The 26,509-nt window shown below is 56.1% G+C and overlaps 2 protein-coding genes across 3 annotated transcripts in view; both read right to left on the bottom strand.

The window, feature by feature from the left end:
- Positions 1–212: 212 nt before the first annotated feature.
- Positions 213–5,769, bottom strand: RPL26L1 (ribosomal protein L26 like 1). Its single transcript, XM_079771020.1, is given in 4 exon segments — positions 213–529; positions 1,548–1,688; positions 4,017–4,076; positions 4,080–5,769. Coding segments are annotated over 4 exon segments (435 nt in total). The 5' UTR covers positions 4,185–5,769; the 3' UTR covers positions 213–400.
- Positions 5,770–7,077: 1,308 nt separating this feature from the next.
- Positions 7,078–26,509, bottom strand: part of ERGIC1 (endoplasmic reticulum-golgi intermediate compartment 1) — an 82,799-nt gene continuing 63,367 nt past the window's right edge. For both annotated transcript variants that reach the window (XM_079771017.1, XM_079771018.1), the window contains 3 exons: positions 22,258–22,358; positions 19,565–19,687; positions 7,078–8,829 (listed from right to left, as the gene is read on the bottom strand). In XM_079771017.1, the coding sequence (XP_079627143.1) occupies positions 8,722–8,829; positions 19,565–19,687; positions 22,258–22,358 (332 nt within the window). In that variant the 3' untranslated portion in view covers positions 7,078–8,721. The remainder of the gene's footprint in view (positions 8,830–19,564; positions 19,688–22,257; positions 22,359–26,509) is intronic.

The following is a 26,509-nucleotide window of genomic DNA, read 5'->3' as shown; positions in this document are numbered from 1 at the left end:
CAGGTCGCATCATGATGGCCACTGAGTGGAACGAACCCCTGCATCAGGCCGCAGCCCTATCCTGTCCACCCCATCAGTGTGAGGGTTCAGGCAGGAGCAGGGCCATCCCACCAGCTGTTCTGCTGCTCCACAGATTAAACTTATGAAAGGATGGCAACTGGGATTGATAGTGAGATGGACTTTATCTATAAAACAACGCAAAGTCTACTTGAATTAAGAAACATTTCCAATTTTTATTCATAAAATTAACCCAAACAGCAACAATAGATATACAGAGCCACATATCAATAACAAACCAGGAAGGAAACAATATATTCCAGAGACATCTTGAACGATTTTAAAGGAATACACACCAGGCTAAAAACCTACAGCTAAACATTGGTTACACAACAGGTAACATTTATTCCTGCATTTTCTCAATAAGTTCTTCCTTATATTTGTCTTTCTCTTTTCCAACTTGTCGAGATTTGGCTTTGCGTTCAAGAATTTTTTCCCAATCTTTGTCCAGTTTTAGCCTGGTGATAGCCACCTTTCAGGAGTAAGAAAACAAACCAACCTTTGTTTTGTACGTGTGAAGGGTTTATAACTGCGGTCAGTTTGTACAGCAGACATCCCCTCAACAATAGCTGCCTAGGTTGTTCCTGCCACCCAGCCTCCTAGCCCTCTAATTCCCGAGCACCAGGACGCCACTTAGATAGTTTAGTGATACGAAATCTCATCCGGGTTGGGAGAAATTACATGACCAGCATTTTTCTGGTTTGCCTATCCTCTGTTGGCTGGCAAATGCATTAAGAAACATCTGCATTCCGCCCTAACCAGTTTGGCTCAGTGGATAGAGCTTCGGCCTGCGGACTGAAGGGTCCCAGGTTCAATCCCGGTCAAGGGCATGTACCTTGGTTGCGGGCACATCCCCAGTAGGGGGTGTGCAGGAGGCAGCTAATAGATGTTTCTCTCTCATCGATGTTTCTAACTCTCTATCCCTCTCCCTTGCTCTCTGTAAAAAATCAATAAAAAATATATATATATATATATATATATATATATATATATATATATATAGAGAGAGAGAGAGAGAGAGAGAGAGAGAGAGAGAGAGAGAAACATCTGCATTCCCCTGCCAGCTACTGGACAACACAGAGATCATAAGGTAAGAGCCTGACCATTCTGCCCTAAGGATCTGAAACTGGGGAGACACCTTACAATACAGTGTGTAAAGTGGGAGTGCAAAGGAGGAACATTATATCCCACAGGGTGGGTGTGAGGGCCCCGGGAAGAAATGTTCTCTCCTCTGGACATCTAGTGGGGAGGGGAGGTCTGGAATGCCAGGGACCCCCTGCTACCTGCTTGAAGACAGCCTTCACCAAGGATGACAAAACACACAAGAAACGAATCTGGTCCTTGATATCATAAGCCAGTGACTCTATCAAGCCTTCCTGATCTCCCCCGGGAGGCCCCTGCCAGGGTCAGCCGTGTAAACTGCACCAACACGTCAACCACTCTCACAGCTGCACCAGGCTGTGACCACCACTGCCCAGGCCCGGCCACACCTTGCTGGGGTGAATGCCCACGTGGACAGTTGTGCCGTTAGCCTTCTCACGCTGCACCCGCTCGATGTAGATGACGTATTTCTTTCTGTACAACTGAACTACCTTGCTGTTTTGCTGACCTTTGTAGTGTCCTCGAACCACCTGAGAGAAAATACAGAAGAGACCCACACATTACCAGCGCATGGACATTAGTGAGGACACTATCAGGAACACACAGGCTAACACACTTTATACAAAACAGATTAATCCAGGCAGTCAAAAAGTCAGCTTTTTTTAGGTATAAATCTGCTTTGTGTTATTCTAAGTCAGGTGGAATTTCTCTACCTGAATTTTTTTCTTTTCATATCTGAAGGACAAAAAATTCCTTGAACTAGGATGGCCATCACAGAACTAATCCTTAGAGTAAAAGATATAATCACCGTACACCTAAAACTAATACAATGTTATATATCAGTTATATAAAAAATACAATCACTCTGAAGTCCTAAACAAAGAACGGTTAAAGACTATGTTTTCAAAACATAATTTATGACCTAGGAAAATGCTTTAGAGAAAAAAGGAGAATACAAAGCTATACATATAGAACATAGTCTGAATCTGAATCTTGTATGTATATGTTTCATATATATAGTACATAACATGATGAGATTGAAATGTATCCAAATGTCCATAATGGCTGCCAGTAGACAGGAAGTAGAATTACAAATGACTATTTTTAAAATTTAAATTCTTCCAAATTTTAAGATTTCTACAATTAATACAAATACTTTATAGTCAAGACAATTTTAATGTTCAGTTAAAATCTTGTGGGCTATTTTTGCATACTGAAAAACTGCTCACACTCCAACTCTATTAAAAAAATCAACCCCAAAAATAAATAAATAAAAAACAAACCAGATTATGGTTTCCCTGAAAGCAAGAGCCTATTAAACAGTAGCGACAAATAGGTGATGTTCATTAATAAGCATAGAGGAAATACCTCATATAAAGAACTGGAGAGGCACATCTACACAATGGAATACTACTCTGCTGTAAAAAAGAAGGAACTCTTACCATTTGTAATAGCGTGGGTGGACCTGGAGAGCATTATGCCAAGTGAAATAAGCCAGCCAGAGAAAGATAAATATCACATGGTCTCACTCATTTGTGGAATATAATCAACAACATAAACTGATGAACAAAAATAGAACCAGAGACATAGAAGCATCCAACAGACTGTCCAACCTATGAGGGAAGGCGGGGGTTGAGGGGGTAAGAGATCAACCAAAGGACTTGTGTGCATGCACATGAGCAAAACGAATGAACACAGACAGTAGGGGGGTGAGGGCATGTGCTGGGGGGTGGGAGCGGCCGGGGAGAGGACAATGGGGAAAAAAGGAGACTCCTATAATACTTTCAACAATAAAGAATTTAAATTAAAAAAAAAAAAGAATTGGAGAATCTCAATACTCCTGAAATGTCTACCCAGGTTGTTCAGAGCTTACTTACCACGGTGAAAGCCCACCGCACTCTATGTGACCAGAGACTCCCATGGAGGTCTGGGGAGAAGCTCTATGAACATGATCCAGACTGAAGGTGTTGATAAAGCGAGTCCAAAGGAACAGCTGGGATAGAGAAGCAGACCAGTGCTTCACCCAGTGGGGTGGGCAAGATGAAATCCAACGGACTGAAAAGGTGAGGATGGCACCCAGGGTCTGGTTGGGCAACTGGATGGATGGATGGATATGCCGTTCTTCCCCAGAGGCATGGAGCATGGGGGAGGAAACAGATTTTAGGAGGAAATATGCTGAATTGTTGGCACCTGGAGACATACATTCTAGTGAAAAGTTCTATTAACAGCAAGAGGGCCACTGGGTCCGCAACAAAGGCCTGGGAGGCATCTCCTGCAGAGCCCGGTGCAAAGAGCCACCCTGAGCAACGCCTGGCACACTAGCAGCCAGGGGCTAACCAAAACACAGCTTGCTTGGCGGACACTCTATTTTTAAAAAATATATATATATTTTATTGGTTTTTTTAGAGAGGAAGGGAGAGGGATAGAGAGTTAGAAACATCAATGAGAGAGAAACATCGATCAGCTGCCTCCTGCACACTCCCTACTGGGTATATGCCTGCAACCAAGGTACATGCCCTTCTCTGGAATAGAACCTGGGACCCTTGAGTCTGCAGGCCGACGCTCTATCCACTGAGCCAAACCGGTCGGGGCAACGGACACACTATTTTTTAAAATAAATTATTAGTAGAGAATTGAACATGAATGCTGTTCATTAGGCTGGGCAGGTGCTCTCCGGTGGCTCTGGGCCCCCATCTCCGGTCTAACACCTCAGCAGGGGCACAGCACTGGCTGGCGGTGCTGAGGGCAAGTGAAGGGAGGCTAGGACTCCCTCACGTCCAAGCACACACGGCATTCTGAGGCAAAGGCGGGGCCTGCGTGCTCCGCGTCTGGGTCCTTAGAGCCCGAGGGAGAGGAACCTGGACCTCATGGTCCTTGCGGACGGGCATGGAGCGGACGTTGTGCTTCGGCCGCAGCTCCTAGGAGAGCGGGGAAGACATGATCTTGCGGCGCACGTGCGAGGGGCCGTTGAAGTGGCGTTTGCGGCTTTTGCTGCGGTCCGAGGTCACGAAGGGGTTGAACTTCATGGTTGACCGTCTGCAAAGAGCGCGAGGGAGGGATGGGAGCGGCGTTCAGGGGAGTCCCAGGCAGGGCCTGCCCTCCATCGGGCACTCCTCCCCATCTCCGCGCAAGTGCTCTACGAGAGGTGGCCTCGGAAGGAGGCGACTGATGGGGGAGAGCGGGACAGGTGATGGCTTTGGGTGTGAAAACCGAGCAGGGCGTTGCCTGGCGGGGTGGTTCAGAGGCTGAGCATCGGCCCATGGACCAAGAGGTCACAATTCCCTGCTCGATCCCCAGTGCGGGGCATGCAGGAGGCAGCCAATCAACGATTCTCATCATGGATGTTTCCATTTCTCTCCCCCTCCCTCTCTGAAATCAATAAAAACATGTTGTTTAAAAACTGAGCAGGGCGTGGGTGGGGCGCGCACGCCTGATGAGAGGGGTCGTGGGGAGAGCAGGCACTGGCGCCCTGAGGCTGACCAAAGCGGGGAGGCTGGGGATAGGAAGGAACGCGTGGTTGGGGTCCCGCAGAGAGACCTTGGGGAGCCGGGTGGTCCCGGGGCAGTTGGGGGAGGGTCCTATGCGGCGCAGGGCTTCACAGTCGGAGAGAAAACACCGCCCCTCCGCTCACCTACCTGGCGCCGGAAGTGCTCCGATGGTGCGCTCGCCGGGCAGGAAGTGAGGCTTCCTGGCCGCGCAAGCGCAGAAAAAAAAAAGCGGTGCCCCATTCCTTGGAAATGAAGCCGAATGGCGCCCCATGCGGATTGGGGTGGAACCGCAGTACCTCGTTTCCAGGGACCCCTGAATGGGTAAGCGGCCCGGCAGAGAACCGCGAAGAAATGGCACCTCTGGGGAGAAGGGGCCTATTTTTTGCAGGACCTGCAATAGAGGCTTATTGATGTCCTTTTATTTCTTTTTAAATATAGTTTTTATTGGTTCAGAGGTTGAAGCTCAACCACAGAGCCATGCCAGTTGGGCTTGATGTTCTTTTAATAGGTACACCATCAATAGTCCTTTTCTTACCCCGAACTCTTTCTTTGCAGAAGTTGTCTAGGCATATTATTGGGGTGCTTTTAACGTCATGATGCTTCGAATGCAATCTGCTCACTTGCTTCTTAAAATCATTGAGAAGCCTGTTCAAAATGCAGATTTTCATGCTCCACCACAGTTCGGCAAAACCAGACTGTGGTAGGTTGGGGTCAGGGAGTCTGAATTTAAAGCAAGCACTCCCCCCACCAGATGCTTGAGGATCGTGGCGAACCAACCACCTGGCTTTGCAAATCTTCCCCCCGATTTTTTAGCCCTGTTTGGAAGAGCTGGGGTTGTAAAGTCAGACCTTGACTCAAGTGCCTCTTCATGTTGCTGGCCCTTGGGGAGCCGCCTCCATGTTTCTGAGCCTCAGTTTCCTCATCTGTGAAATGGGAATGATGTTAGCAAGTGCCTCATGGAGTTATTATGGGGGCTAAATGAGTTAATTTGTTTACAGTGTTTAGAGCAGTGTCTGGCACACAGCGCTCAATTACAGTCATCGATATTCCTAATCTCCCAGAAAGTCCTAAACCGGGCCTCACTTTCACTGTCTTAGCATTCAGACGTTCCCCATTAACTCTAGGTGACGTTCCCCATTAACTCTAGGTGACGCTAACCGCAAGTTTTCTGTGTTTGATGTAAACACAGGCGATGCACCCTGCTGGGGGAGCTCGGGTTGTGGTCTCTCTTTGTTTATGTTGTATGTATATATATACTGAGTAGCCAGGTTATTATGATCTCTGAATGCATAATAATCTGGCCACTCAGTGTGTGTGTGTGTGTGTGTGTGTGTGTGTGTGTGTGTGTATTTCAGAGAGGGAGATAGAAACATCAATGACGAGAATCATTGATCGGCTGCCTCCTGCACACCCCACACTGGGGATCGAGCCCACAACCTGGGCATGTGCCCTGACCGGGAATCGAACCGTAACCTCCTGGTTCATAGGTTGATGCTCAACCACCGAGCCACGCTGGTCGGGCAGTGTTTGCTTTCTTGAACGTGGCGTGAGAGCTTAGACACTTTGCGTGGGAATGGGGAATCCTCAAGCACTTCCAGCCATATCCCCACCCCCCTCCCCCAAATCTTTTCAGCAGTCTTGTTCAGTAGCGTTTTGAGGAGGCGGTGGCAATACACCTTTATCGTTTCTCTCCCAGGTATCCTTTCATTTTCAATCCCACTTCGCTGGTTGACTAAGTCACATCATTACAGCACAGAGCTCAGCTGGCGCTAACGGCTTGGGAACACCTGACTGCCCGCTGGCGGGCTGCTGTTGACGGCTCGCTGTGAGTGTCACCCCAACTCAGGTAGCAGACAAGCAGGTAAAGAGAGATGGGGAGCATCAGAGGACCACCTCGCAGAAGGGCCGGCTCCCACACTCATCCCTGATGTGTCTGGCCACGTTCGTGCTGTCCCAGTGGAGACCCTGCGGGGCTGGCCAGCAGGATGGCACACAGCCAGGAAGTCCCTTTGTCAGAGCTGATGACGGAACTGGGAATGCCAGGTCCTTGGGAATACCGATGCGGATCTACTACCAATTTTGAAAAGCCACCAGGTACCGCTGGCCCGCATACATGAGCTCGTTCTGACCCGGGAGAACGGACTTGCACGTACTGTAGATTTAATTTCTGCCACGGTCCTACAAGGTGGTGTTACTATTAGTCCCATTTCCACCTGGGCAAACTGAGGCACTGGCCGGGGAACGAGGCTACGCGGCTAGCAAAGGGCAGATTCCAGAACGTCCTGGAGGGACTCCATAAAGGAAGCGCTGGGTCATCCTCACAGATCCTTTCCGCATTTCCCAATTCCTCTCCTATGGATTTAAATTCCCTCCTGGGACCGAGGCCCCGGGCTGCCAGCCACAATCAAGCAGAAAGAAGCACACTGCAACCTTTCTGAAAATCAGCCCTTTAATCTATTTGAACCCAATGAGTGGGGAAAGAAAGACACATTGTTTCCCCCCTTGAGATGTTTGTTTGTAATAATGGGTCCGAGGTGTGTCTTCCATAGGAAACTGACATCCCCTACGTCCCCAAGGGTTTTGTCTCTTTAAATGCATCGAAGTGGAATTTCGAGGCCTGCGCACCCCACACATTTCCTCGCCCTACCCGCCCACCCTCTAAAGGGACTCCTTTTGGTCACTGGGGAACAGAATGTAAAAAAAAAAAAAAAAAAAAATCCATCTAAGTGGCCAGAGACACCAGAAATAACCAAACGCACATCAGTCAACGCATACGCAAGCGGGGAAGCTGTTCTACTGGAATTCAGAGCCAACCATTACACATGGCAGAGACGCGAGCTGTCTCTACGGATAAGTTACAGCTCCTTCCCCCGGCACGCCCCTTAATTACCAAAGTATGCAAACAATCTTGATCTAAATGGGAAGCCTGCGGCGTCTCCCAGGGACAGGGCATACCTGAAATTCCCAGGGGAGTGCGCCTGGACCCCTGCCCCTCCCTTTTAGGACTAAAGGGGAAGGATGAGGGGGGAGGAAGAGGGAGGGACCCACCTCAGGAGCAAGTGGGGGGACCCTGGAACCGCCCCAGGGACCGGGGAGGTGCTGGTGTGTGGCCAGCCCTGGGAAGCTCAGTGGCAAGGGGCCTAACCTGAGGGCTGCAGAGAGGGCCGTGGGCGTGTCCCCCCGACGGGGGAGGGGTGGGTCAGCTGTGCTTCCCCCACCTAAGGCCTTGGGACTGATGGCAGCCGCTGGGAGAGGCCGCGACGTGACTGTTTTAGGGCCGCAGAGAAAGAGGCTCCCCACCTGACATAATGCACAAACCCTGTCTGGTTCTCAAAGGATGATTCCCAGTCACAACCAGCCCCTCCACCTAGAGACGCTGCTGTCACACAGCAGGGGGCTGAGGCACATCGGTGGGGGGTCCAGAGGAACAGGGTGAGTGGAGGAAGGGGAACCCGCCACCGCCCAGTGACTGGGCATCTGCTTCTCGGAGAAAAAGAAAGGCGTGGGGGTGAGGCCTGGAGGCCTGGGCTCGGCCAGGCAGGAGAGGATGTGGCCGAAGTGAGGGTTCCCCCTACAGCGCCACAGCTCGGGGGGCTGCCTGGGTAGTACCATCCTTTGTTGGAGGCTCCAGGTGGGGGTCCAGAGCCGAGTCCAGGTCTGCGGGTGGCTGCCCGTGGGGAAACAAAGGAATTCGTGCGTCCAAGAGGTGGGGGCTGAGAGATTGTCAAAGCCTGGCTGAGAGCTGGTCGACAAGGATTCTGGGCCGGTCCCACAAGAGAGAAGGGACCACAGCCCTCCCAGGAGTGGTCCCCAACATCCCCGAGCACCCCTTGCCTGACTCTGGTCTTGGGGGTCCCCAGGGGAAAGGGCACCACAACTTCCGGCAGCGTAATTCGTCTAACATTGAACATGGGGAAGAGAGGTAGCTGCGGAACCAAGAGCCACCTGCTACCTCCCCCCACCCCACTTTGGGATGCAGCCAGATCCTGGGCCAGACAGAGGGCAGGGGGAGACAGGGCGCTGGAGGCGGGGCTGGCGGCCGCCCTGGGTCCTCGCCGGCCGGGCGGGCAGGTGGTCAGTGCATCTTGCCCAGCTGGATCTTCTTCCAGGCCTCCGAGGCTGTGAAGATACACGAGTCCAGAATGCCAGCTACCGTGAAGGTCCCGCCGATGATGGCACAGATCTGAAAGCGGGGGAGGTCAGAGGTCAGCGCTGCGGGGAATGCCGGGCCCGTCCCCATCCACAACACAAGACAATGAGCTCAGCAAGCATAGACGCTCTGCCCCGTTACACGCACCCCGTGGCAATCAGTGGGGTCTGGAACACACTCAGGGCTCAAAAAGCCCACTCGTTGGATGATGAAGTTAGTAATAATAATAAAAGAAGTCAGCGGCAGCTCCTTAAATTCCCACGGTAACCTTCTGAGGAAGGGGGATCCGTGGACCCATTTCACAGGTGAGGAAACTGAGGCTTAGTTAGGTAACGGCGCTGAGACTTGAACTCAGGTATGGCTGGACCCTGGAGCCCGTGGTCTTCTCTAATTTATCAGCGATTTACAATCCCACTGGCAGATGAAGGGAAGGAGGTTCAGAAAAGTGGCACCATTGGCCCAAGGTCACACAGCCAGCAGGAGGCAACCCTGGGCCTCGAACCTGTGTCTGGCAGGTCCGGGCGCAGTGCTGCCTGTGACTGAGCGCTGGGGTGGGCTGAGAGGCAGCAGTGGCCTGGGTGGCCTGCAGCGAGAAACACATCTCTCCCTCACACGCTTGCACGCTACCCGTGGGATGGGCAGTCATCAAATCATCATACCGATAAACGCAACATTACAACCAAGGCCACGGGCAGCAGAGGAGAGGGGCCCGTGGTGCTACCGGAAGCTCCTGTTAGGGCGAGGTGGCTCAGGGCACTGTGTGCTTTTGGGACCGGATACGTCGCCGTGGGGCTGTCCCGTGCACGGGAGGATATTTGGCCCCATCCTGGGCCTCCGCCCACAAGATGCCGGGAGTAACTTCTCCCTGTTGTGGCAACCAAAATGTCTCCAGACATTGTCAAATGTCCCCTGGAGCTCAAAACTGCTCCCGATTAAGAACTGCTACAGTAGGGGATGCTCATGAGTGTCACCTGTATGTCTGTACTCCGGAACCTCCTGCCACATGATGGCCACGACAAAACACACAGCGCTGACACAGCGCCTTCTCTGTGCTGGGCACGGTCCGGGGGGGGGGGGGGGGGGGGCGGGGGTTCATGCCTCCCATCACGGAGCCCCCAGTCAGCCCGATGAGCTAAGTAGAATTCCCATACCTACTTTATAGCCAAGGAAACGGAGGCACAGAGACACCAAATTCCTTGTCTAAAGCCACAGTGATTCGTGGCCGCACGGGGACATAAAACTCTGGGGAGTCTGTCTCTGAAGCCCACACGGTGCCTCTCAGGCATGAACTGAATTCCTCACTTGGCTGTGAGGCTGTGGGAACGGTGCGACTCAGCATTTTCTGACCTACCTGTGAGTCGCCTTCTGGTGCCAAAAGAGAATCGGAGTATGCACGATGAGAAAGAGCAGTACACGGCAGGTTTGCAAGAGAACTTTAAATGTATTTCCCTCTTGGAAACAAACCTTATGCTGTCCATAAGAACCAATACCACCCTCCGCCCCGTATCCCCGGGGGGGGGGGGGGCACCTCTTCACTCCTGTGCCCATGTGGCCCAGAGAGGGCGATAACTTGTCCGAGGCCACACAGCAAGTGTGTGGCAGGGCCGCGTCCGCCTGCCCCCAGAGCGCTCACGCGCCCCCACATGCTGGGCAGCCCCAGAGGGCCCCTGAGCCTGCCTGGGAGGCACCCCTGGGTGGCCGGCCAGCATGACACTCGGCCACTGGGGGACTCTGGGAGAGGGCAGCCTTAGCGGACCCTCTGGTGCCAAGTGGAGGCGGCTCGGAGACACGGCGGAGGCGGGAGGGAAGTGCGGATGGAACCAGCATTTATTTTTAAAACGATATTTCTACGCGATGAGCTCAGCGGAGGCCCGAGGCCCCGGGCAGACAGAGCGGGTCTGTGGGATGGGCTGGGAGTGGGGCAGCTGGCATTCCAGTAATAACAGCCCAGAAACCGGAGCAGCCCCAGGGGGCGCGGAGGCCGGGGGCGCTGGGGGATTATCGTGGAGCGGGTCAGCGGGCACGGCCCCTCCCCGCCAGCCCCGGAGCATGACGGAGGGCACTTTCCGAGGGAGATGACGGCAGGGAGCTGGCTTATTTCGGTAGAGTGGGTCAGATGATGCGAGATTTTATACCACAAAGTGCTTTTAGAGCTTGGATCGGAGGATAGGAAAATGTGACTTAAGTGCCATGGAGCAAATAATGAAAAAATGAAAATAACCACATACACACACACATCTATATTCATCGACACACTCCGGACCCCAAGCGCGTCCGTGATTCACAGACACCGGGCGCCCAGGCTGAGCTCCTTTCACTGGGCGGCCCGGAGCCGCAGACAACGCACGCATTGAGGTGCACGAGGAAACACACGGCTGTGGGGAAACTGAGGCCCTGGCGCCGGGACCTGTCCCCGCGACCCTACATCTGCCAAAGGTGCCGGTCACTGGGCAACTGAGGAGGGGAAATCTGGACACTTTTTTTTTTGCGGGGCGGGGTGGGGGGGGGCTCAAAAGCTGAAAGAAATCTCACAGCGCCCCCCCCCCATGCTGCCACAGCCCCCGACTAGCTCACCCAGAGGTGATGACTGGTGTGAGGGGCTGGAGGGGAACGGGGGCTCTCAGGCCATGGTGGCCCGGGATGCTGCCATCTGTATGGTCCCAGAACCCCCAGCTCCAGGTTAGCACATCTGGACTCGCCCAGGGAGGCGGTCAGCCATGCCAGCCCTCGTCCTGAGAAGGTCACGGGGAAATAAACGGAGCCACGAGGGTGCACGGAGGGTGTGCCTGTCCTTGGACTCAGGCCCTACACGGGTGTTGGCAAGATGACAGGCTTCCTTTGTGATTCCGTGGCTGATGGGGGGTGACCAGCCGCAGACGTGAGGAGGCCGACGTGGATCTCAAGAAGACACTGAAGAAGGGGCAGGTGCCCTGACCGGTTTGGCTCAGTGGATAGAGCGTCGGCCTGCGGACTGAAGGGTCCCAGGTTCGATTCCAGTCAAGGGTATGTACCTTGGTTGCGGGCACATCCCAGTAGGGGATGTGTAGGAGGCAGCTGATCGATGTTTCTCTCATCGATGTTTCTAGCTCTCTATCCCTCTCCCTTCCTCTCTGTAAAAAAAAAAATCAATAAAATACATTTAAAAAAATAAAAATAAATAATTTTCCTGCCTTAACCGGTTTGGCTCAGTGGATAGAGCGTCGGCCTGTGGACTGAATGGTCCCAGGTTTGATTCCAGTCAAGGGCATGTACCTTAGTTGCGGGCACATCCCCAGTAGGGGGTGTGCAGGAGGCAGCTGATCGATGTTTCTCTCTCATCGATGTTTCTAACTCTCTATCCCTCTCCCTTCCTCTCTGTAAAAAAATCAATAAAATATATTTTTTTAAAAATAAAATAAATAAAATATATTTAAAAAAGAAAGAAAGAAAGAAGAAAGGGCAGGTGACAGGGGGCGGGGGACACGGCATCTCCCTGACCGGTGGGGACAGGCCCTGGGTGAACACAAGGGAAAACACAGCGAATCACAGTCGCACACTCAGTTCCCACAGCCCGTGGCTCTGCACGCGGAAGAGCGAGGAGAACCGGGCTGCCGTGGGCGCAGAGGCTCGGAGGCGGGACCCTCCTCGCTGGACGTGGTGAAGGTGGACCGGGCAGAGTGGGGGTGAGGTGAGGACTGGGACGTCCCCGGGGGCCGTCCCCACGGTGACAGCAGAAAGAGCGGGTGGCTTCGGGAAGCAGAGGGCTGGCTATCACTTACTCTGGCCCTGGGAGAGCCTTTCTGGGCCTCAGTCTTCTCATCTACGAAATGGGAAGACCATCCCTACCTTGCCGACTGTTGCACCACAGGAAATGCCTCTGGAGCTCCTAGCACTTAGTAGGTGCTCAGTAAAAGATCCCCTTTTGGTTGACCGAAAGGCTCCAACCTTGTCGCTAGACCTGAGATTTTCCAAACCTCCCTAAGAAGAACAATGGATCAAACATGGCTTATCCCCCAGATCAGGCCTCGGGGTCTCCACTTCCGTTTCCTACCTGGCTCTTTAAAGGAGCATGTCGACTCAGGGAAAGCGAGGCCAGCACAGGCAGACAGGCAGAATCTCTGCAGCTGCCTGGGCCCCACGCACTCCGAGGACCCCTTCTCCAGATGGGGGAGCTGAGGCGGGGACATGGTGTTTCCTCAGGGAAGCGCCAAAAAGCGTTTGTGCTAAGAGCGTTGGGTAGGGGCAAAGCACCGAGGCCGCAGGGAGCTTCCATTCTTTGGCCCACCTCAACCCTACGGCTTCAACTCTCATTTCCCAAAAGCCCGAGGGACGGAAGACGGCACAAGTACCTGACGCGCAGTAGGTTCTCAGTACACGTTTACTGAGTAGGCCAAGCAGTGATCGAGCAGGAGAGTAAATGGACGAATGAACAAACGAATGAATGACTTGCTCAGAAATGGAACAGGATTCCCAGGGGGCAAAGGCGACTCTCTCACAGGGTGGAGGCGATGCCGGATGGTCGGGTCCCCTCCCACTGCATGCTCTTGCATCACCCAAGTTCCCCGTGCCTCAGTTTCCCTGCTTTTACAAACGAGGAGGCTAATCCTCACTGTCAGGGCTGCTGTGGGAGTGAGTGTCCGTGCCAGCCTTGAATGCCTGTTCCCTTGGTCCCTCATTGCCAGGCTTTGTACCTTCCGACCAGGCCAAGGACAGTGGGACAACCTCTGTGTGTGTGTGGGGGGGGGGGGAGGGGGGTGGCGCGGGGGACGGGGGTGAAAAGCAGGGCCACTGAGTCAGGGAGGGCCGCCACGGCCAGCACCTGCCAACTCCTTGGTCAGCAGCCCCAGCTCCAGACCCAAAGACAAGGACCCTTCGATCGCCAGGCCCCAGAGAGTCTGAGGCAAGCGCTTCGCTCAGCTTCTGGCAGAAGTCCTCAATAACACCCCTTATTCCCGCAGGGGCCTCCTCCCTGCGGCCTGCCAGCTTCCCGGCCACTCCGGCCAGAATGAAGTCAGCCTGTCTACCTTGAAAAGAAGGGGTGTGTGTGTGTGCGAGCGCGCGTGTGTGTGTTTCCCTTTCGTTTTAATTACGGCTCTTAATTCCTTACACTATGGAAAGGGCATGTTCCAACTGCACTGGCTGGGGCTGAATCCCTCCGTTGTCCCACCAGCACCCCCCTCCCCCCATTTACTTCTCTGTAGCGTGCCACGAACCAGTATGCCAGACACGCCGCCCGGGGTGGGGGAGATGGTGGGCTCCGGAGGACACATTCCTAGGGTCGGGTCCCAGCTCTGTGGCTCTGGCCGGGGAAACCAGTTGGCCTCTCTGAGCCTCAGTTTCTCTCATCTGTAAAATGGGGCCCACCGTGAGGACTGAGTCGACCCCCCCCTTCTAGCTGCCCGCTGCACTAAGTGCCGGGAGCCATCCACTCCCTTCCCCGGCCCGGTCAGCACGGCGCGAGACGCTTGTGGAAAAGCACAGGAGGAGGAAATAAATAATGAATCCGGTGCCATCAGAGCGGGCGGCGGCAGACAGGCTGGAGCCGAGGATGAGAACACGGAGCCGGAGCCGGGCGAGGCGGAGGTGGGGGGTGTCTCAAGGGAAGCCGATGACTGGGCCCTGGGAAGGAGCCGGGGGCGGAGGAGGAGTGGGGGTGGTGCCCCCACCCAGGGGTGTCAGAGGGCCCATGCCCACCCTCTAGTGCAGGAGCCCGGGGGACAGGAATCCTGTCCTGGCCATTTTTACAATGGCTGCAGCTGCAAAATGCCGGCCTCCCTCCCCCTCAGGAAAAAGCCGCCGTGGTTGAGCACCTACTCTGTGCCAGGTCTGAGGTGGCACTTTCTTCGGCCTTCTCATTCAGTCGTCGCAAGGGCTGGGGAAATGGGTGACGCCCATTCCACGGATGGGGAAGCAGAGGCGCAGAGAGGGACGGACTTATCCAAGGTCACACAGCCGCCACGGTGGGCGACACGAAGCTGGGTCTGGGGGGCTGGCTGCAAAGGGCCCGCTTTTTCCAGTGAGACCCTCCCCTCCCCCTCCACCCCCCCCCCCCCCCCCCCGCTTCACCCCACCCTGCAGCTCCCCTCGGTCCCCGTCTTCACACTCAGGTGGCTTCTTTATCTTCTGTTTTCTCAATTCTGTCATCAAATGTCCTGAAGGAAGGGGCCCCCCGCAGCCACGTTTATGAAGCAAGAAGCTGTGAGGCTGTGGAAATGAGCGCAGTGAGCCCACCCCATTCTAACGTTCCTTCCGCCTCAGAAGCTGCCTGAGAAAAGCTCCCGTCCCACCCGAGACATCCGTGCAGGCCGGCTGGAGCCACCTGCCCCCGGCACGCGGCCTTCTGGAGGCCTAGCTCCGCTCAGCCGTCCGGAAGGATCTGGACCGAAGCTGTTTGCACATTTCCAGGCCAACTGAGTAGCTGAGCTGCTACTTTGGGTTTGTTCTGTTCCTTAGAAACTGCCTTGGGGGTGGACCAAGGTAGACACCCCTCCCTCCGTCTGACACCTGTTCATCACCCGCCTGCGCCGTGGAAGACCTGGGGACCAGAGGTGCCGAGATGCAGGCCTGTCCCGGAGCGCACGGTCCCGGGAAGGGAGGCACACGGAGGGACGTGGGAGAAGGAGAGAATCGAGGCTCTGAAAAGGCTGCTGTGCCAGTCCGGCCACAAAGCCGGTCTCCCCCCCACCCCACCCCCGGCTCACCATCTCAGCGGGTAACACCACCCCAGGCTTGTCTCCTCGCAGTCCTTTCTCCCACCTCCCCGCACCCCGGCACCTGACGCCTTAGGTCTATGGCAGATTCCTTCCGGTGCCCACACCGATGAGCGAAAGGTAATCAGATAAGGACAAGAAAACGTGCAAACCACACGTCTGGGGAGTTAGCGTTTTTTATGGTTTGCATGCAGGTGGCTGTGATTTTTATCAGACGTGCTTCCTGCTGTATTTTCCCCTGGTTTCCCAGGACAGAAGTCACTGTATCATGGGGTCCTGGCGTCCTCCCCAGGGCTCCGTGGCCTCATGGGTCTCTGTTGCTGGAACATCCTTGAGAGCCGTTGTTTTAAAAGAGGGAGGTGGGCTTTGGGGTCAAGTTCCAGCCTTGTCATTTCCTGGCTGTGTGACCTCGGACAGGCTTCGGTACCTCTCTGGGCCTCATCTATAAAATAGGAATGACATCATCTACCTCGGAGGGCCCCTGGGAGGGTTAAAGGAGGTAACCATAACATTACCCGGCACACACCCATTATAATAAGCGTAGCTGTGTGATCACTTCTTCAAGCGGCTGTCCCGTTGTATCGGCGCTCCTCTGTGCCAGCCAGGCCCTGTGCGGGATGGCGGGCAGGGATCCTGTCTAATTCCGCCGCGCCTGCCGCCCATCGGGAGCCTGGCAGGACCAGCCGGACTTCCCGGTGGGCACACACTCACGGCCATACTGGCCCGGTCCGGTACTTTGTGGCTCTGGCTGTGGCCCCCAAATAGAATAAGACACACAAGGAAAGCAACGCGACCCCTGAAGCCATCCAATCTGTCACCACCACCCACTTGAAGGCCGTCTCGGAAAGGGGCGTCGGCAAGTGGCGGGGGACAAGTGTGCGTGGGTGGGGGGGCGGGGCCACTTCACACTTGCACGCTGTTGAACACCATCTGCTTACTCCCTGAGTGGAATTTTCTGGAATAGCACAAAGCAGAAATCTGAGCAAGGTGGCCTGGGTGGCCGGAGAGGGGAGCGCGGGGCAGCCCGGGGGACACCCAGGAGGAGGAACCCTCTTCGGGTCCAGGCTCAGGAACAGCGGGTCCTTTCCTGACCACGAGACCCTGGAGGGGCAACTCCGAATAAGCCAGGTACTCCATACTTAGAATTGCACTGGGGAGGCCCCCTCGCCCCTCCCCTCCACACCCTCAGCTCCCCCCAACCCCCCACCGGCTGGACCCACCCCTCATTCCAGCCCACCCACAGCTGCCTCTGCAGCCGCCACATGACGACATGCTGGCCCACGCCCCTCTTCAGCAGCCTCTCGGAGGAGCTATTTGCGGAGGCCCCCACTTGGAGTCCGGGGCTTTGCACACAAGTGTTTGGTTTTTAAAAAGAGAGAAAGAGAAGTCACAGCAGGTGCCCGCCCCGCCCTGCCCGCGCGGGCTGCCGGGGTCTTTGTGCTGTGTGTCTGCCAGGGAACGTCACCCCCACATCTGCTGTCCCCGTCCCGTGACAAGAGCGACCGAAGCTGCACAATGACGCCATCTGCCAGGGACAGCCAGCTGGCTCAAGACTGACCCTGGTTGCCATGGCAACCGAGATGGTGTCATGGGGCCTTCAGCAAAAAAAACGACCAGCCTAATGATGTCAGGAGGTTCCCTGCAGCACGGCTCACGCGGGGGTGGAGGAGGGGCTGGTGGCCGGAGTCCTGGAGGCGGGGGGCCTCTGGGTAATGCAGGACAGGCTCCTCCCCTGCACCCTCTTGGGACCCCCCGCCCCATGGAAGGCGGCCACCTGGCCTCCGCAGGACGTGCTGTGGGGGCACCTGTGCACGTTCTCTGCTGAAAGCCCCCCTCCTTCCCTCCGCCTAGAACGCACCTCCTCACCCTTCCAGACCCTTCCCCGGCTTTCCTTCTCAGCACCTTCCCAACCAGGGGCCTGGCCCACCTCTGTCCCCACCGCGCCTGGTGCCCACCAGCCGGGGAGCAGCCCGAGGGCCGAGGTGATGTCTCACTCATCTATCTGGCTGCCTGGCATGTGGAAAATTCTAGCAAATGTTCAGCGAATAAATGCAGTGGCTTCATTGCTCAGTCACTCGCCGAGGGCTGCAGCCCGCAGAGCCTCAGCGGTCTGGCATCACAGGCGCAAACAGGAAGGGGGATGAAGATCCTTCTCGGCCCTGCAGCCAGCTGTGGGCACGGGGTTTCCCTGCCACTGTCAGGGCCGCAGGCCACACCTGCAGAGGCACCTCCTGGAACCCTCGGTCATATCTTATTCGGAGTCAGAGCCGAGACCCCCCGGAGGGGCCGCTCCGTGAGGCCTCGGGTAAACTCACTTGTTCACACATCCCGACTTTCGGGTCAAAGGGTTTGCGCGTCTCCCTCCCGAGTGGCTGGCCTGTGGCCCGTGCACCGGGTAGAGCGCGCAGGTCTCCCCCCGCCCCCCTCACCGCACAGCCTCCCCATCTCCATGGCGGCCCGTCTTTCCCATCTGCCAGTCTGACAGGACCAACCGGACTTGCTGCTTCGAATCTGTCCTCCCATTTGCAGTGAACTTGGGCCTCTCCCCACGGCCAGTGTGGTCTCTTCTGTGAACGCCGTCCTCGCCCATTTTCCTTCTGATCATTTAATTTTTCTGAGTGCTTTGTAGGGGTTCTTTATGTGTAAATTCTTCAGCACATTCCTTCCTCGGAGGTGCGGCAAACACCTTTTCCCTGTCCGGGTCTGGTGTCTTAAGGATGGCAGGTGCCCTGTGTTGACTAGAAGTTCAAGTTTTCTATGGAGTCAGGGAACAGGAAGGGCTGTTCGGAGGCTCACAGAAACCCAGACGTCTGACACCTCGCATCCACGTGGCTTTCTAGACCTGCGAAGAGCTTGAGTCCCACGCGGCCCTGGGGAGGTGGGGCTGTTATTCCTATGTTGTAGGTTAGGAGATGAGGGCCTTTTTGCCTCCTGGCACCCCCTCCTCCCTCCCGGGACTGGCCCCAGATCCTCCCCTTGCAGTCTTTGTCCCTGGGGTCTGAGTGGGGCTGGCCAGCTGGAGACTCCACTCATTGTCCAGGCCACAAGGATGGCATGGGCCTGAGCCAGGCCAAGGACAGCACGATCCTACCCAGGACTCGGGGTGGAGTTACTGAGAAAGAGGCACTTCCTGCTGGTAAATTCTGTTTGAAAACGAAGCCGGTGCAGAGGAACAGGGGTTGAAGGAAGGCCTAGTGCAGACCATGTTTATGCCTGGATCCAGCAACGCCTGAGGCCTACCGACCCCCTCCACCCAGCTCCATGTGGGGTCCTGTCTCTTCTGTAGCCGAGTCAGCGTCAGAAATGCAAGTGCCAGGACTGGACCCCTGACCCCGACTCTTTATTCAAAGCGTGAAGAGGGCCAGAAGCAGCGTAAGGGCCTTCAGGCCTCAGTTTCCCAATCTGTGAGGTGGGGGCCACCACCCCTCTGTTCACTTCAGCCGACTCTGGCTGACACCAGACACCTCCAGGCCTCTTGGCTGAAGCAGGGCACCGTGACCCTGCTGCCTTCCCCCAAGGACATGGGGAATGAGAGCCCAGGAAACCGGACACGCGGTAATGAGGCTCAAAGAAGAATGACATCAGCTCGAAGCTGTCTCCATTGGCAGAGACAATGGCAAAGAAGGAAAAAAAAAAAGGGACAGGCAGGAAGGAAAGAAAGAAAAACCCTATGATATCAGCAGCTCTGGATGGAAAACAGACACAGGGAAGAAAACGAGTTACCTAAGTCTTCGCTGCAAAATTCACACAGCAAAGGAGAAACCTGCTAGCACTGATACCCATAAAAACGAAAAATAAAAAAAAACCGGAGGAAACCAGGAACATCCAATGGAGCCACACACAGAGCTGCTTCAGAAATGAGCGTTCCCCGCCGGAGAACATTCTCCTGATGAACCACGAACCACACTGATGTGATCCTGACGACAGTTCTGAACATGGTGGGGGATCAAAGCCTCCGGTTGTACAGCCCGCGCCCCCGGTCCGGAGGGCTGTGCCCTGTTTCTTTAAGAACCAGTGGAGGCACCAGGAGGAGGACCCCACGGCAGGCGCCCCGCCCACTCACCCACCTGCCCACTCACCGTGGTGATGAACCTGTACAGGGGCTGCCGTCTCTCGGTGTACTTGACCGTGATGGGGCTGAGGTCGTAGCGGAACCAGATGGCAGGGATGATGCGGCCCGTGTGGCTGTAGGCGACGTACTCCTGGGGTGGGAGAAGAGACGGGGTGAGCGGGGGAGGCGCGGAGGGCATGAGACTCAGGCACACAAACCGCATTCACGGTGGGTGGGGGTGGGTTACAGGGGTTGCCCCTGCCACCCACGAGAATGGGCGTTCCTCCCTCTCTCCAGGGAGCCAGGCGCACCGGCCCCTCCTCTCGCACCCCCGCCCCAGAGCCCTTGCTGTCAGCGTTGGTCCGGACGGGCATCGTTGCCGGGGGCATTTTGACCTTGGCTGCCTGGAAACTGTCCATATTTTGATCCCAGGAGCAGCGCCAGAATAAAAATAAGGATCTGAGAGCAGAAAGGGAGAAGGACAAGTGTGGTTTGGGCTCATTCTGAATAAAGGCCTCTCTCCCGCTTCCGGGGCCACGCAAAATCCACTCCTTCATTCAGCAAGTTCCTGCGCGCCTCTCCTGTTTGCTGGCGCCATGCTGGCGGCTGGGGACCCCAAGGAAGCGAGCCCTGCCCCATCCCCAGGGGCGTCACCGTCTGGGGAAGGCAGATGTAACAATATGTGCCGCCCTGGCCGGTGTGGCTCAGTGGAGAGAGTGTCGGCCTGCGGACTGAAGGGTCCCAGGTTCGATTCCGGCCAAGGGCAACATGCCTGGGTTGCGGGCTCCATCCCCGGTGGGGAGCGTGCAGGAGGCAGCCGATCAATGATTCTCTCTCATCACTGATGTTTCTCTCTCTCTCTCTCTGCCTCTTCCTTCCTCTCTGAAATCAATAAAGAAATATATAAAAATAATATGTGCAATACTGCGACACCACGCACGCTGTGACCGAGGGACACGGAGTCCTGCAGGGGCCACGGGACAAGTGACCAAGTCTCCCCAGGGCGTCTGGAAGGCTCAGTGAGGAGGGGACATTCTATGTCACACATGACACCCCGAGGAGTGTGTGCGTGTGACACAGAGACCGTGGGACGAAGGAACACACGGAACTGGAAAGCCAGAGGGCTCAGCCCACAACCTGCCTCCCAGGAAGGCACCGCTGGGGCCGAAAGGATGCGAAGGGCCGAGTGGGCCGTGGGCCCTCTCTGGTCTGGGTGCCTTGGGATGCCGAAAACCTCTGGGCTCCCCTCATTCCTCTCCAACATCTGGAGACCAAGCTGAACCCCCAGGGCACCCCTAACCCCAAACGCTGGGCCAGATCCGAGGCTTCTCCTGGGGATGAGCCGGAGCCCTGCCTCTCTGTTCCCCGTCCCCGACGGGCACAGCCCCACTCGCTCTGGGGCAAGCTGGGGCCAAGGCCACAAGGGAGCTGAGCAAGCTGTTCCGGGCGCTGGGCCCCGGCCAACGCCTCAGGGGAAGGAGCCTTGGGCAAAACAAGATCAGCCTTCTCCAGGGGAGCGGACGGGCAGGGTGGCTGTCTGGGTCATGGCCTGGGGCTGAGGGTCAGAGAGAAATAATGAAAAAACAGCCGCATGTACCCAAAGCCTTATCCAATGCCTGGCTTTAAAGGCATCGCCTCATGTGACAGTGGTCAGTTGAGGTGGGCATCATTTCACAAACGAATAAACTGAGGCACCAGGTGGTTATGTGACTTAGGGACCGAGCCAGGTCAGGACCGGCTGTCTCCACCGGCTCATGACGTCTGCTCAGACTGCCCCCACGTTCTCTCAGTTGTCAGATGCTGTCAGCCCCTGAGGGTGACAATGGCACGCCCTCCAAGAAGCAGAGAACAGAAGAAACATCAGCACGGGCGGGTCAGAGCAGGGGGACCCCAGGGCACCCACAGAGGGAGAAACGCCCGGCCAGGCTGACTCTTGCCCCTTGTTCAGAAGGAACAGCGATGGGGCCAGGAGGCCAGGCTCTGGAGCCCGAGGAGAAGCCGATTCTAAACCCCACCTGTCTACTTTGTAGCTGGACTACCTTTCTGTGTCTCAGTGGCCAAATCTGTGAAATGGGGACAATAACCATCCCGATGTCAGAGCTGTCATGATGACTGAAAACGATGGTGGAGGTAGAGAGCCTAGCATCGTGTCCAACCCATTACAGGTGCTCAATAAATGAGAGCGACTACTCTATTATTATTACTAATTGAGCGAAACACTTATCACTCACAAGGGGTTTGGGCAGCCCTGGACCAGATGACAAAGGAGAGTCCTGGTAGTAAAGGGGAGTCTCGTGGCGGGGGGGGGGGGGACCTCAGCCAACGAGCTTCAGGCATTCATGTCCCACTGGCAGGCAGGGTCCTCTCCCGGGCAGCCTGAGGCCCTCGGCTGGAAACCACTGTTGGTCACCCCATCCCGCTGGCTCTGACCATGCCCTGCCTCCCCGAGGCCTGCCTGCTTCTCCGTGACTTTGAGTGTTGGGGTCCTGGGACACTCCCGTTAACCCATGGCCACCGGGGTGATTCAAGAGCCAAAGCGTCTGGCATGTGCTGACCAATCCGGGGCCAGGTGCAGGGCTGTGGAGCCGGCTGTAACCCCTGGACCTTGGTGGGAGGCCACCTGCCTGCTCTTTCTCAAATTGTGCCCCGACACGTGTAGCCTCCGCTCTCGGCCAGCAGAGGGCGCTGTTGCACGCCGCCGGGCCCCGCCGCCGCCCGTACCTTGTTGGCCACTGTGTACTGGTAAGAGTACCGCTGCTTGCCGCTCTTGTCTTCGTAAACTGTGGGCACGATCTTCAAGATGTAGTCGTGGGAGGCGAGGGCTGCGGGAAGGACACAGCAGAATGAATGAAGCAGGGGGACAGGCACTGCCCGGTGGCAGCTCTAGGTCATTTCAACCTTCAACCAGCGTGGCTGGCATTGCTGGTGATTGGGGGGGTCGGGTCGGGGCTCAGCCTCCACATTTTCATCCCCGAACGGGTGACCCCACTCCATCTTCTCCCTTTGACACCAGGAATTGGAAGACTCCACCTGTCAGGATGGTTACTCCTGTATTTAATACTAAAATCCAGGGAACAACGCAATGCCCATTCACAGGGCGGCCTATAGGGTGGGTGCTGGGCCAGGCCATTTGCCAAGAGGAACTGTTACGTAAAAAGGACCACGTTACGTAACCGGGTGAACAACGTGTTTCCGTGCATGGGGGGCAGGGAAGGCTCATGCTCTCCACATGCAAAAATACATAGAAGCGTTTTCTGGAAAGATACCCGAAGACCGATTAGCAGCCTTAGCCTCTGGGGAAGGAGGCAGGATGTGATAAAGATCACATTTCCCTGCTGCACCCTCTGGGCCTGTTTGAATATTGTTACTTTTGAAACAAACCGGGTTGAGGTTTTAAAAAGAAAGAGCCCACAAACTGGAAAAACGTCATCTATGAAGAATTCGTTTCTTTCCCCATTCTCAGTGAATGGGAGACCCAGGCTCCCTCCACCAGGCCCTGTCATAGATTTCACGGGAACGGTCACCTCCACCCGCTGGATGGGGAGGCCGCGGGGGGCAGAGTCCAGCTTGACTCATCTCCGCGTCCCCAGAACCCGGCGCAGGGCCTGGTACGGAGCGGACAGCGGCAGATGCTTATTGAATGAATGAACGGATGGAGGGATGACTGGTCAGAGGCATGAATGGGAGAGAGCAGATGAATCAGCTTCTGATAAGCATGAGGTCACCGGAATCCAACAGGAGCCTCACAGAGCCCGGGCCCGAAGCGGCCCAGTTGCACCCGGGAAAGGCAGGACCCCCCCTGGGCCTTCTGGGATGCTGAGGGAAGCAGCCCAAGGGCCCGTCCATTCCTGCCTTCTGGAACCTCCAGCCAGGGCCCCCGGAGCTGGAACAACACAGAAGTGCAGACCCGCGGGGTCCAGCCCCGGTCTCCTGGCTGAGTCAGCCCTGAGCCTTGCACTCATCTTCTGTAAGAGGCGGGGGCGGGGGGCGGGGGTGCAGATGCTGTGCACGGCCTCTTCCTGCTAACGCCAAGTCTCAGGAAGGAAGGAAGGAAGGAAGGAAGGAAGGAAGGAAGGAAGGGAGGGAGGGACAGCGCTGCCTGGACTGTCTTCAGACCTGTCGCCTCTGCAAACCTGGGAAGAGCTCTGCACCTCAGGGCTAAGCGCACGGCGACCCCAATAGTCCTCGGCTGAACCGAGTGGGCCTCAGGCAGCAAAGCACTGGAGTCACCCAGCAAAGGCAGACACCCGGCTCGTCCCCCCCAGCCCCCCATCGAAGATTCCTGCTCAGTGGGCCGGGGGTGGGGCTCAGACCTGTCTGCAATTTAAACCAGGAGCCCACGTGAAATACAGGGCTCCGATGCCCACCGCCCGGGTTAAAACCCCGAAGGCCTGGAAATCGCCCCTGCCATGGTGCCGTGAGACGGGGGAGGTCACCGGGAAAGGGGGGGGGGGTGGTGGGAGGAGGAAGAGGGCGAAGGGGCTGGATATAAGGTGATGGAAGGAGACTGGACTCTGGGGGGTGAGCCGTCCATGGAGTCCACAGATGTTGGCCTACAAAGCCGCAGACCTGACATCTCCTATAATGCCAGGAACCCATGTTCACAAACAAGGCACAAATACGTTGAAAGTGGTTCCGTTAAAACAGAGGGTCAGGCCGAAACCGGTTTGGCTCAGTGGATAGAGCGTCGGTCTGCGGACTGGAAGGTCCCAGGTTCGATTCCGGTCGAGGGCATGTACATTGGTTGCGGGCACATCCCCAGTAGGGGGCGTGCAGGAGGCAGCTGGTCGATGTTTCTCTCTCATCGATGTTTCTAGCTCTCTATCCCTCTCCCTTCCTCTCTGTGGAAAATCAATAAAATATATTTTTAAAAAAAACAAAAAAAACCACCAGAGGGTCATACAGAAAAGACACAAAAGCCACTCACAAAGCCACCAGGCACAGGAAACCGTGGGTTCGCGTTCCGGTGTAGAAACCAGGATTGACACGTAGTTTGTTTGTGTTTTCCTGAAACAGGATCGTGCTGTGCCTTTGTCTAAGAACTGGACGCCACGACACCAGAGCGTAGGACGTATGCCCTGTCGTACCCCCGGGCACAGGGCCCGGCACAGAGTAGGTGCTCAGTGAATGTCGCTGCCTGGATGCCAGCAAGGCTCGGACACACCGCGGTCAGCGTCCGTGGGGGCCCGCACCCCGCGGCGAGGCCCCGTACAACGTTCTCAGCCACGCCCCCGGCTAGACACAGCCGCTGCTCCTCCTCCTCCCTCCGGTAAACAATGACCTAATGAACACCGTCTTCCGCGGTCCTCGGACACTCTGACTTATCCCCTGGGCTTCTCGTTTGCCCCGCTCACTCTCCGTGTGTACAATCGACGGTGCAGACGCAATGCCCGTTTCCGAAGGCCTTGGACACAAGTTGCCCCGTGTCCACTACAGCACCTCCCACTCCCACACCGATTCCCTCTCGGCGGGCCCCTCCTAGGGGCTGGCGAAGGCCCACACACCCTCCTGCCCTTCGCACACCTTATCATGGGAAAGCGCCAACACATAGAAAGCCGGGGACCGTATAACCAACTCCCACGCGCGCTCATTCCCCAGAGTCGGCGATGCACAGCGGCCAGTTTCGCTTCATCTCTTCCCCACCGCTCTGCCGCCCCCGTTCTCTGTTGAAGTTCACCCCAGACATCACATCAAGTCATCCACAAATGAGAACTCCTTGGAAAAAACAAACAGCCGCCGCCACCACCACCACAATGCCACCATGACAGCTCAAATATCAACAACCGGTGTCTTCAAAGAGAGCGGGCTGAGCTGAGAAGAAAAACAGGTTTGCTCCTTAGGAGTGGGGTTTACTGTAGATGAGGTAATCAGGGAGGGCCTCTCTGAGGTGGCGGCATTTGCGCTGAACCTGAGTGACAACAAGCAGCCCCAGTGGGAAGACCCGAGGGCACAGGGACCCTCAAAGGCAAAGGCCCAGCAGGGGGACCCAGTTTGAGGAGATAAAATCCAGCGTCTGCTGCCCGACCTAAGGCATTTTTCTTGCCATGAGTGTAGCTTTCTCGTTAAGCTGCAAGGTTTTCTGCCCACACCCTCTATTGGCTTGCGCCCCTGGGGCCACCTTGAGACAAACACGCTGCCCTTACACAGACCCATGACGACTCCCCACCCTTCGTGACACTCGCATGAACACAAGGGGGCAAGTGTCTGCTTGGACGCCGCTGGAGGCAGCACCCACGGGCACGGAGCGCTGGGAAGCCGCTGGGGGACGGAGAGCACATGCCACCAACACCAGCGGCATTGCCGTCAGGTCAGGGTGAAAGACGAGAGGCAGACGCTTCCCAAGAGAAGACAACGCCTGAATTCAGCCTGGCCGAGCTGGCCGGCGGCAACCGGGCCTCCGTCACGGCGGGAACACTGTACCACAGGCAGGGATGCAAGGCGGAGCACATGCGCTCTGAAGAAACGGCTTGTGTGTGTGGCTGGACAAGAACTCACAGGGGCAGAGAACGCACAGGGCAGTTCCTGGGGGGCAGCGCACGGCCGGAGGGGGGGGGGGTGGCTTCTCTTGCTTAGATTTCTGACGATTAGAGAGCAGAATGCATTTTAAGAAACAGTAAGAAGCCCGGCCGGTATGGCTCAGTGGTTGAGCGATGACCTATGAACCAGGAGGTCACGGTTCGATTCCTGGTCAAGGCACATGGCCGGGTTGCGGGGGTGATCCCCAGTGGGGGGCATGCAGGAGGCAGCCCATCACTGATTTGCTCTCATCATTGATGTTCCTATCTCTCTCTCCCTCTCCCTTCCTCTCTGAAATCAGTTGAAAAAGAAAAAGAAACAAGCAGAAAAGCCTTGTGGGTGAAAAAAGGTGAGCTCAGGTGAGGCCATTAGAAAAGGCCAGGTAACGTGTCCTGCGGGACCCAGCGGGGGACAGGCCTCCCGGGCCGGTGCCGTGCACGTGTCCGAGGCCCCGAGC

The sequence above is a fragment of the Cnephaeus nilssonii genome (assembly GCF_951640355.1).
Source record: "Cnephaeus nilssonii genome assembly, chromosome: 5".
NCBI classification, from domain to species: domain Eukaryota; kingdom Metazoa; phylum Chordata; class Mammalia; order Chiroptera; family Vespertilionidae; genus Cnephaeus; species Cnephaeus nilssonii.
Note: the sequence above shows the minus strand (reverse complement) of the source record. Positions and strands in the feature narration are given on the sequence as shown.